Source organism: Amblyomma maculatum, chromosome 3 (assembly GCF_055883805.1).
Source record: "Amblyomma maculatum isolate TAMU_Amacu chromosome 3, ASM5588380v1, whole genome shotgun sequence".
NCBI classification, from domain to species: Eukaryota; Metazoa; Arthropoda; class Arachnida; order Ixodida; family Ixodidae; genus Amblyomma; species Amblyomma maculatum.
This window is the reverse complement of record NC_139346.1, coordinates 155,720,163-155,732,214: the sequence shown is the minus strand read 5'-3', so window position 1 is coordinate 155,732,214 and position 12,052 is coordinate 155,720,163. Positions and strand designations below refer to the sequence as shown.

At 43.2% G+C, this 12,052-nt stretch overlaps 2 protein-coding genes across 8 annotated transcripts in view; both read right to left on the bottom strand.

Moving 5' to 3' along the window:
* LOC146196557 (uncharacterized) overlaps positions 1-3,491 on the bottom strand; it is a 72,705-nt gene extending 69,214 nt beyond the window's left edge. For 3 of the 7 annotated variants that reach the window (XM_084598300.1, XM_084598301.1, XM_084598303.1), the window contains exon 1: positions 2,182-3,064. In XM_084598300.1, coding sequence (XP_084454426.1) covers positions 2,182-2,222 — 41 coding nt within the window. In that variant the 5' untranslated portion in view covers positions 2,223-3,064. The other 4 variants (XM_084598302.1, XM_084598304.1, XM_084598306.1 and 1 more) reach the window with 3 other exon arrangements.
* A 562-nt stretch (positions 3,492-4,053) lies between these two features.
* SmD3 (small ribonucleoprotein particle protein SmD3) lies at positions 4,054-11,590 on the bottom strand. The gene is made up of 2 exons (XM_084598309.1): positions 11,136-11,590; positions 4,054-4,409 (listed from the first exon to the last, which is right to left on the bottom strand). The coding sequence occupies exons 1-2, from the start codon at positions 11,452-11,454 to the stop codon at positions 4,360-4,362; spliced, it is 369 nt and encodes a 122-aa protein (XP_084454435.1). The 5' UTR covers positions 11,455-11,590; the 3' UTR covers positions 4,054-4,359.
* Positions 11,591-12,052: the final 462 nt, after the last annotated feature.

Below are 12,052 nucleotides of genomic sequence, written 5' to 3'. Positions count from 1 at the left end.
AGCACTTTTTATGCACCCATCTTGGTCATCCGCATAGAAATAATTTTTTTTTTCTATAGTACCACATACCGCAGAGTTTTGTTTATGACTGTACAATGATACAAAAGATAATGCACATCACTTGATATTGAAGCCACGAACACATTTCCTGTTTAACAACAAAAACGGAAATTGCAGATAGCGACATAAAAGAATTCCTGGGATGGTTTGACTGGCACCTCGATCCCCGTGCACTCGGCCAGCCTCCTCCACTTCAGATGTAACCGATCCTTTTTGTATTCATCCTAAGGCACCGAATCGGAGAGATACCTTCCACTTGGAAAAAGGCCTCGGTGTAAATACACAAGTGTTTGGTTTTTTGCAACTAACAGAAAAGAAAAAGTCATGATTTCTATCGCATTAAATTTAATCACGACAGTTGCGATGAACCAGTTGAATGCAACGCAGGTGTCATTCCAGCTCCCAATGTTGGGTCTGGTCCCAGGAGAATTATTTTAAGCACTGTTGCAGAAAACAGAAGTTTTTGAACTCTCTGCAGGGCTCATTTGTGCCCAAAACGACCTCTCCGGTATACTGCAATGCAGCCACTGCGGTGAGGTCCGTGTCGCCCTCTCACTCTGGATGCGTGTGCCGCCGCTTGTGGCGTGCATGTTGCCTTGGAGTTGGATACGCACGGTGCCTATACTCAGCGACACCTTATTCTTGACTCTTATAGTTGTTGGCTGATGATAAATCAAAGATGGTTTTTGTTAGCCACCAAGAAGCATCTCAGCAGGAGGACTGATAAGAAATAGAATGCAGTCACTGCTTCCTACAAAGGAGCCTGCAAGGACTAAGCACTGAGAAGTTTTATGCATAGCAAGACATAATGGATATATAATAGAGAATGTTATTCATCATTTGGGTATGCCACAAAGAATGCTATGGAAAACCAACATCGCAATCATCCCAACTGCATCATATATGGTTTATTATTAAACAGCAGTAAGCTCCACAGAAATTGCTTCAAAAGAAAAAAAAATAGCAGCAGCATAAAAGAAAGCGTAACAAGACAACCTTCACTTTTGTCACAGCAGATTCATTACTGAGCCTAAAGAGAACCGTGCCCTCGTGTCTATTAGATGAAATCACCATTCACACTTGATGCACTCTGCAGCACAACTACGGGGGATTGCTCACTTCCCTATCAGCCCAATCGTTTTTTTATATATATTCGTAAAGCACGATAGCCAACCAAATATTCAAAATCCGAACGAGTTGCTTAATGCATAATTATCTAGCGGGTACGATATTACACAGGGACAAGCTGCCCAAGTTTAGCTCGCGATTTGCCAACGAGTATAGGCCCAAAAATGGGAAGCGTTTGTTCCCCGATACCGACGCAGCTAATTGTACAAAGCATTAACATCGAATGGCATGGGTCCGATTTTTATTTTTCTTTAACACACCCTCGCTTCCAGCGGAATGTTTCAGCACCAACGAGGTCACTAGGAAGGGAGGTGTTACACGTTGCGAACGTTGCATGGCCGACACGCCGTAGACTGCAGAGGAGAAGTTTTGCGACCCGCTAATCCAACATTAGTAATTGCTCTAAAGTCCACGTGAACACGAATGAATCCAAGCAGAAGCGTGAAACCTAAGTGCACATGGCGAAAAGCAAAACCCCCATCGTGCGCACACTATCCTAATGCGTTCCTTCAAATCTCACAAAAGCGAGCTCAACTATGTCTGCGCAAAAAAAGGGGTTAAATAAAGGCTAGGCGACAGGCAAGTCAGGAAATCGCCCGGTTAGTTCACAATATGATGGCACGCTAAACAACACTTGGAAAACAGCGCAGCATACCAAAGCTACACACGAATCCACAGATTCTTTCACCGAGATGTTTTCCACTTAGACTTCCTAGATTAGATGGAAAAATAAAGCACGAAACAGGCAAGCAAACGTGCGCTCTCCTCAAGCAGCAGCAAAGGGCACTAACGCATTCCTCAGCATCGAGCAAGGACGACGGTCGAGAAGTTACTGCATCGATTCATACGCGATCACGGTCTAGGCCTACACATCACAAGCAGCATGTTTCGGGTCGTAACAACTAAAAACACGGAAGTGACCAGCTTCTGGCAAGCAAGCGCATGGCAGAGTTGCGCCCGGGCACGAAACGCCGAAATCAAAAGGGTACAAACCTTGTGCTGCTCTTGTTTTTCCTTTTCGTATCGCCGCTCATGATTGTTCACAGGCCGATGGGACGATTTGGCGCACCTTTCCACACTTGGGCCGCAAGTAAAATCGTGTAAACAGTCCAGTCCTAAGTTGGCGCTTACCTTCTAAATGTCCGTTTGTCTTCTATTTATACTATAATACAACTATTGCAGCTTCGTAGCGAGCGAAGTGGGTTGATAAGTGGATCACTTGAGCCACTAGGCCTAAAGGGCCGATTCTCCTGAAGTCCGATGCACAGCAGTCCAGAGGTATCACAGACAAATGTATAAAAACAAGGCATCTGATGCTTTAGTGGAGGAATGGTTATATACAGGAGCCAGTATGTTACACTTCACCTTCTCCAGTCCCAGTGTCTGATGCCCGTTGCCCGGGAAACTCCTATCGGGCCGAAGGAAGGCCCCAATCCTAAGCCTAACTGGGGAATCGCGAGTTCCCGAATACACGCCGTGGGCGCGTTTCGCCTTCGCCCGCCGCCGGACTACTTTACTTCATGAAAACAAAGTTCGCTCTCCCCTTGAGTTTAGAAAAAACCTCCCAACACGCTTCAAAAAGACAGCACACACGAAGTAACGCTTAAGGTGGCAGTTTTAGTATAGCAATTTTTTAGTACAAGGAATATTTCTCGTCAGTAACGTCGCACACTACTTCCTCATGCTGGCCAAGCGCCCATGTTCTTGAACTGTCGGAGTTTAATCACCTCTGCGCGTGCGGCTAATGTTTATGTCATACATTCACCGCCGCGTTTAAAGGCAATACTAATGTTCTCATAATATGTTGGCAAGCACTAATGGCAAGCAGCAAATAAAATAACCAATGGTTCCTTAAAAGCAAGCACAACCGCCTGAGCACGTTATTTACCTTGCTGTCAGAATCGATTTCTTCTCGTTCGCCAAGACGCGCCTAAATTATTCCGTGAATAAATTTCCAATGTGCTCCGGCACTCTTCGGCAGCAAATTAACTCTGACGGAGCGTAGGCAAACAATAATAAAAGCAGGCTGCACCAAACACTCCAGCGACACACACTCGCAAGAGGGTTTTGATCGCGTTACTTAACTGACAACCACGTGGCACATAGAGGCAAGGTGACCAAGACGAAGGCGTCGATGTGCTGAATTTGACGAATTTCTTATTTACAAATGTCTCCCAGTCAAGCAACTGCAAAAGGGAGGCACCCCGCAGTCTTACCAGCTCACGTGTTTTTGCTGCTTTCAATCGTCTCCGTCACGCGGCCGCCTAGCATGTAAACAATAATTGCGCAATCCCACGCCGCAGTTGCGCAACACGCTTCCGGCTCCGTTCTCGCGTAGAGCTTGCGGTACTGCAGCCCGCCGAGGTGGCGCGGCAGAAGCAACGGAGATCTGAGCAATGTTGGCCTTGCTTCAAATTCGACAAGTTCCTGGGCGCGCGGTTGTACTGCGCTACGAAGGCTGCATCACACACAGCATATATATGCAAGACTTCACAAGTTTTTTTTTTCCTGAAAAGTTGATTTAATTGAATGGTTAACTACCCTAGGGGAACCAATAATGATTCTAAAGATTTTAAACATTATGCGTTCTTCACGAGCTAGTAGCGATGCCGGTCATTTCTGGTAATGAAGGCTCAAACGTTCCAGAGATACGACCTTAGCATTATTACTGAAAAACAAAACAGCATGTACGACGGCGAGCCCCCTCCCCAAGCCAGCATGTGCAACACTTCCCAATGACCGGCAGTGCCACGTAATAGTTCACCATTGACTTTATGGTCAGCAAAGGCCTAGTGGCACAAAAGCTATCACTGTAAGAAAAAAAATGCTCTGTATCTCAAAAATGTTCAGTCACACACAACCATGTTTACCCCGAAAGTGATTTTATTCTCATTTCACGAAACCAGGGAATGAAACTTTAATCAATTACACACACACAACGCATTACTGCAGTGAGCTCGCCTTATGATCCAGATGGTATTTTCAGTCTTTATTCCTTCCAGAGGTGCTACTAACAGATGAGCGATGAAATGCCACAGGAGAGGCTTCTTCGTATGACACGAATTGCAATCAATGCACCTGGCATGCCTTAAGAAACAACAAATGCGATCCTTGGTAGTGCCGAAGATGTGATGTGCATAAAAAAATATGGAGCATGGCACGGTGGCAGCACTACTTCCGCCGCTGGAACAAAGCTCTGGCTCGACCTCGTCCTCTGGCAGCTGCAAAATACAGAAATGGAAACACATAAGAAAAGACCAAAGGCTACAAGTGCATCATATTTATTGGCACAATTTGAAGCCAGCCAAGCAATTTATATCCAATACATATCTAATATCCAAGTAGTTTATGAAGGTACAAGCTTGTATCTACATAAACTACTTGGATATTTTTGATTCGGGATGAAGGATGTAACAATCTTGTCGAAATAACCTTTTCCTGTTGGTATTTACACAAACGTGGAAGTGCATCTTAGAGAAAGGTATGCAAAAGTAGCAGGCCACCTTTTACAATGAATATAATTAGCTGTTGACCCCATTCCCAAGCTCATTAGTGTCACTCTTTATCGCAGCAATAATGCCTATGGCAATATGTATATAACAGATATCCAAAGATGATGCACAGACTGCAGTACTACTCAGGGAATTCCATTATTTGTTTCTTCAAAAGGTTTGGTCCTACAAAACACTGACAATCCACTACAAAGTATATTGTTACACACTCGAAAACGAAAGGTGGCAACATCAGCCATAACATTATAATATACTCCTAGAGTATGTCTTGAATTTTGAGACTGGATAGTATACATGAGAAATTTCAGCAGCATAAACAGTGGCAGAAAGCAGTGTACTTAGAGCCTCAACTGTTACATCTATTCCACCTGTAAAAACCAGCCTTTTCATTGACTTCAATGAAAAACAGCAAAATATCCATTCTGCAAGAAACAGTTTATTCCACATCAAGAGGTAGATGCAGTAATGCACCAGAATGTTTTGTAAATATTGTCAGAATCCTCTCTATTTAACTGAGAAAAAAAAAAATGTAGCTTTGCAATTACAGTGCTTCAGCACAGATATGAAAAATTAAATGGTTGCATTTCAATGCAGACGAAATGAAAAACGTGCCTATATGCTGTGCAATGTCAGCACACAGTAATGAAACCCAGGCGATCAAAATTATTCTGAAGCACTTTACGGTGGCAACTCTTCTCCATTTGATTTCTTTCTTCAACCCTTTAGCTGCTAGTCATAATCTGTGAGTGCTTGCCAAACGCACTCCATCCCAATCTTATTCTTCTTGTTATTTCCCTTTTATGGTCCTGATCTGCGGTTACTACCTATCCTAGGTAGACATATTCGCCTACTACTTCCAGTGCTTCGCTACCTAACGTAAACTGCTGTTCCTTCCCGAGGCTGTTGAACATTACCTTAGTCTTCTGCATATTGATTTTCAAGCCTACCTTTCTACTTTACCCGTCTAGGCCATCAATCGTTCTTTGCAGTTCATCCCCTGAGTTACTTAGAAAGGCAATGTCATCAGCAAATTGCAGATTACTGAGGTATTCTCCATCTACCCTTATCCCTAACTGCTCCCATTCCAAGTCTCTGAATACTTCTTCTAAGCAAGCTGTGAATAGTACTGGGGAGATTGTCTCTCCTTGCCTAACGCCTTTCTTTATAGGAATTTTGTTACTTTCTTTTTGCAAGACTATGGTTGTTGTGCAGCCCCTATATCACGTACAGCTCGTCTACACCCTAATTTTGTAATGCCTGCATGGCCGCCGAGGTTTCTACTGAGTCAAATGCTTTGTAACCAATGAATGCTATGTATAAGGGCTGTTACATTCCGAGCATTTTTCTATCACCTGGTTGATGGTATGGATATGATAAAGAGTAGAGTACCCAGTCCAAAATCCTGCTTGATCTTTTGCTTGGTTGCAGTCTAAGGTTGTCCTGGTTCTATTAGCGATTACCTTAGTAAATACCTTATACGTAACAGACAGTAAGCTGATTGGTCTAATTTTTCAGCATCCCCTTTCTTATGATTTAAGATAATGTTGCCGTTCTTCCATGGTTCCGGTACCGCCGATGACATCAGGTACTGCGTATACAAGGTGGCCAGTTTTTCTAGCATGATATCCCCCTGGTCCTTCAGCAAATCTATAGTTACCTGATCCTCTCCAGCTGCTTTCCCCCCTTTCATAGTTTCTAATGCTTTCTTAACTTCATCCTTCGTCATTGGCGAAATGCCTGACTGCATTTCCCTACCGCCAATCAGTATAGAACTCCTCGGCTACTTTGACTATCAGGTCCATATTCGTGATGACATTGCCCACCTTGTCCCTTAGTGCATACATATGATTTTTGCCTTTGCCCAATCTCTTCTGTATCACTTTAGGGCTTCCCCCGTTCTTTACAGAATGCTCAATTTTGTCCATGTTATACTTCCTTATATCGGCCACTTTGCACTTATTGATTAGCTTTGATATCTCTGCCAATTCTATCCGGTCTGTTGGATTGGAAGCTTTCATACTTTGGCATTTCTTTCATCTCCTTAGACAGCTGACCGGTATCCTCTCTAACTATCCTACCACCTACTTCTACAGCGCGCTCAGTAAAGGTATGTCTGAAATAACTGTTCATTGCTTTTAGGCTAATGTCATCCTCGGTTAGAGCTAGATATCTATTATGTAGCGAGATCCTGAACTCTTCCTCACCGCTAATTCATTGATGGATTTCTTTCTTACTAATCTAGTTCGTTCCTCTTCAGATTTAGACTAATTCGAGACCTTACCATCCTGTGGTCACTGCATCGCACTTTCCCGATTACCTCTACATCCTGCAAAATGGCAGGGTTAGAACACATTATGAAGTCAATTTCAATTTTAGTCTCCCTGTTAAAATTTTTCCATGTCCACTTCCAATTCTTCTGTTCCCTGAAGAAGGTGTTCATGATTCTTAAGTTACTGCGCTCTGCGAACTCAACTAGTAACTCCCCCCTGCTATTCCTAGAACCAACGCCAAAGTCACCCACTGCCTGGTCTGCTGCCTGTTTTTTTCCCTACCTTGGCATTGAATTCGCTCATTAGTACAGTATATGGTGTCTTTCCTCTGTGCATTGCCAATTCTACATCTTCGTAGATGCTTTCCACAGCCTGGTCATGTAGGTGTGTAGGCCTGTACAACCTTCAGTTTATACCGCTTATTAAGTTTAATTATGAGGCCTGCGACCCTCTCATCAATGCAATAGAATTCATCTATATTATCAGCTATATACTTATTGACAAGGAAACCTACTCCAAGTTCTCGCTTCTCCGGTAAACTTCGATAACACAGTACATGCCTGCCCTTCAGTACAGTATATGCCTTATTCGGCCTCCTAACCTCATTAAGCCCTATGACATCCCATTTAATACCCTCTAGTTCTTCTCATCAATATCTCAACCAACATTAATGAGTACACCTTAGCATTACTACTGTTGCCCTCTTAGAAAACATGGTGATTATGTACTGCTGACCAGCCTCGCAAGATTACAGTTGATCTCGACACAGTTTTTAAAAGCTTTCTTCCATAACCCAACATAGGTGCCCCATGCAAAACATTCTGCATGAATTTTTCTAAAACTGTAGCATCCTACAAATATTCCGGTATAACAGTTACGAGACTTGCTCCTAGTGTCAGCAGATCAGCACAAAACCGCATATGAATGCAGTATGAACAGCATTGCAAAGTGCCCCCCATGGCCCAGATTTAAAGAAAAAAATGACCACTTATTTGTATCATATATGATCCAGACAAACCTAAGATAAACAAAATGTTTGTACTTTCAACAATTCTCACCCAAGGTGCATATCCATGCTAACACTTCACCTAAACTGACAGAATTCATATGCCATGTTATAGCCACAGCTCTACATTTACACAATTTTTGGGTGGAAAACAGCACAAGCGGAAGGACAAGGACAGCACACAGACACACGCTCCTTGTTCCTCTGTCCTTTGTCCATTTGCACTGTTTTCCACACAAAATATGAATTACTACCAACTCGTGCAACTGACCCTCCTACACTTACACAACTATCACAATGAGCCATTTGTAAAAAAGCATGACATCAGTGGCAACCACTGGAAGTAAACAAGGGTTGTGCACTGGGTTTCAGCAAAGCCATTAGAATGCGTGTGTGGAGAGACTCGGTGCCCTTCCCCCTCTACTTGACCCAGTGTTTCGTGTTATTTTTCCCGTGGGTCACTTCTATGTCTTCTCTATGCTACAAAAGTGAAATACTCAATGAAGAGTGACCAAAAAATAAGGTGCATGCATACTACTGGTCAATTAAAGCTTCTGTACGGCCATATCACTTTCATGCCCGATACAATTACACTGGGTGCTAATAGACCAGATTACCAGACAGTATCATGCAGCACACACAAGCCAGGTTTGCTGCAAGATGACCATTTCAATCTACCTATTTGTGCGTGACTTGTACTACTGAACTGGACTAACACACTAATTCCAAACAAAAGTTGTGATCTCTTCTACATTTTCCAGTACAAGCATCCGTCATGTAATGGTCATTTTAGCCTGACAGGTTGGAACACACAGTCAAAACAGTGCTGGGGCCAAATTACGCAACAATCACATCGCAAAAACTGTTACAAACCTGTCGATTAGCCCCAGCCCCCATTGGTCGACCTGTCCACCTGTCAGAATTGACCAATAGGAGCGGAATTGACTGATATGTTTGCCACAGATTACTGAAAGGTTTGTGATGTGGCCATTGCATAATACGGCCCCTGGTTTCATTACTATAATTTCGATGGCATGTTATACAGCCATCACTGCACAGAGGCTGAGACGAAATTTATGAACTCATGCATTGTCATCCTTCTAATATAATGCAGAAGGTAGGAAGTGGCACCCCACCTGCATCGTACATAATGCTGCAGTTCATCACATGCACACTAGTTACTCTCAGCCATGGTAGAACCAGGTCAACAACGCTTCTGAAGTGAAAACTAAAGCCTAAGTTTGTTGGTGGGAGGGAGGCACACCTACCATGGCTCTAGCAAGTCAACAAACTTGCGCACGTGGGTCCAAGGTTATTTCAATCTCTACCGTCTATTCAGACAAGTGATGATCACATACTTCCAAGCCAGCCACACAAAATTAAAAATTACGGCTTTCACAGAATAACTAAACGCTGGTATTGACAGCACTGTCATCATAAAATTATCGCATCAACACACCTAGTGCCTCCACTGCCAGTTAGGCAACACATGCAAAAGCTACAGTTTGCTTGAAGGACTGAGAATGCCCACTCTGTTTGACAAGCTGTGCGTAGCATTAGAAAAGGCAAGGGCAATCTGGACCAATTTCACAACGTCACACCTGCAAACAACGCACAGAAGCATACGACTCAGAATAACGGACACAGATCAAGTGGATGCAAGCAAATTTCAAGACACAACTACTAATGTATGAGGCTCGGTGAGTTGGAGTGCTGGTATATTTTTAAAAATCGGCGTTCTAATCCATGCTACACACAGACTATTCTACTACAGGAAAGCCTGTGTGCTGACCCATAATTTGTTGCCGTAAACAAAAACAGTTTTTGAGCAAACTTGCTTTTAAATGCATATGTGCCCTGTGCTGTCACGCAGCCCAGTGAGCTACAGCATGTGGTAACTAAAAAGAAGCAGTTTGTGCTGGTTACATCTATGTGTCATGCAAAAATATAATCTGACTGGATTGAACTGGACTAGCAACTGTGACCCCGAATAGTTTGCACATGAACACTAGCAACCACAGTGTTTAGCGTCGACGTTAAAATCGCTGCATGTTGAGTGGAGTGTCCAGTGCCCATGAATTGAGTCGACAACATTTCGGTGGGGGAGAAATTAAAATATGTCCATCTGCTGTGCGATATCAGCGCATGTTAAAAATCCCCAGGCAGTTCTCCACCACGGCACTTCCCTCTTCTTTCAATCCTACCTCATCCCTTTGCATACAGGGTGGTTTAGATACCAACGAAGATATGTTACAGATACTAAGTGAAACTTTTTTATTTTACAGATACCCGACGTTTCAGACTCGGCTCCTTCTTCAGGGATGCATGATGCGGAGCTTGCTGTTGCTCCTTTTCTTTCTTATAAACCAATCTACATTCATGGTTTCGGGGTATACGTGCTCGAAACTCTCCCAAGCTATATTATGTCCTCACAATGTCGCTATTGTGGGCAATGTTCGCAGTTAATGCTTCTTCACTTAAAAATACTTTCTAATTGATGCAACAGATGAGAATTTCTGAAACTCTTCTGAGCCCCACTAGGTCACTATGGTTGTCCTGTAGCATTTTGTTGATGAAAATGCATTCCTGGATGATAGCAGCGTCATCATAAAAACACAACCCTTTTTTCTAAAGCATAGCATGTAGATTTTTGAACCAGGAAAAGTTTAGTTTTCTGGGTTTAACGTCCCAAAGCAACTCAGGCTATGAGACGCCGTAGTAGAGCGCTCCGGAAATTTCGCCTCGGGTTCTTCAACGTGCACTGACATGAACAGTACACGGGCGCCTTGCTTTTCGCCTCCATCGATAAGCGGCCGCCGTTAAGCAATGCAGTCGAGCGCCGTAACCACTGCACCGCCACGGCAGAGCAAAAAGAAAATAACGCCAAGAGAAAAATTAGGATTTTAAAAAGTGACTCGTAAGAGATTTAACGATCTAGATGTTCGTTTCCTTTTAGAAAACAATAGTTGTAAAGGTGCTTGGGCACCGGTCTGCAGGCATCGAAAAAAAAAAAACAAAGCGAAACTAGTAGCTCACTATCACTGACAAAGCAACCGCACATCAAGATGGAACGATTGCAGAGCGGAGACAATGATAACATACGCCCTATTCCAGCAATAAACGAGAATTCGTGCTCATCAGAGCGCATTTCTGCCTTACCTTGGGCTCGTAAGATCGCCGACTTTCCTCTGCCGGCGGACGCCGTCGCACTTTTGGCCCCGGCTTTTTTGAACATCGGAGCGTTTTTGAGCATGTCCGGTAGTATCATAAAACGTATCTTGCTCCCTCTGATGTAGACGTTCTCGAGCTGAGCCACCCTTCCGTCCCGGTAGGTGACTGTGATGTTAGCCATTTGACAATTCATGTTGTCTTCGGCTTCCACCAGTTTGCCTCGGTAGACTTCACCAGTGTTCGTCTCGCAGGTAACAACGTGTCCCTCTGCTTCGTGAAGAACTTTTATGGGCACGCCGATTGACATGGCGACCTATTACCTTGCAAATCAAGTAGCAAACGCACTCGATTAATATGGATTACACAGAACTGCTTGCAAATCGCACGCAAAACTCCTTCAGCCAACGTAACCGGTGCGTTTCCCGCTGTAAACATTCATCGCGCAGAAAAAAAAAAAGGGATTTTAATTTAAAAACATTAAACAACCACATTAAAATTAAGCCTTAATAATTCATTATTGAACAGCTTTTATGAACAGTATTAAATTAAAAACAAATTTTTTTTTTTACTGCGAGCCTACTATTTTAATCATCAGCATTATCAGCATGGTCAATGCATTTCTTTCTATGACTAGTGCCTCAGCTTCAGAAATGGCAAACTAATACTATGGTAATACCGATAATACCTTACAAGATTATTTATTCATAAATACTTGCGACACGGCGAGCTATGGGAGATATCCAAACACTTTTTGTGACTTCATGAATATCTCTTGAGAATATTTTTCAATTTGTCCCTCACTGCGTGCTGCAAGACGAGGATTCTGGACGATTCTGGGGATTAAAAAATATTCCAAAGTGAGCAGCAAACTTGCAGCCAAGAAAGCATAAAATTATGCAAGAAAG

Excerpts from the sequence above, each read along its gene's own strand:
- SmD3 (XM_084598309.1), bottom strand. The coding sequence starts at position 11,454 with ATGTCAATCGGCGTGCCCATAAAAGTTCTTCACGAAGCAGAGGGACAC. Across the intron at positions 4,410-11,135 it reads GGCGATCTTACGAGCCCAAG|CTGCCAGAGGACGAGGTCGA; the intron begins GTAAGGCAGAAA and ends TGTATTTTGCAG.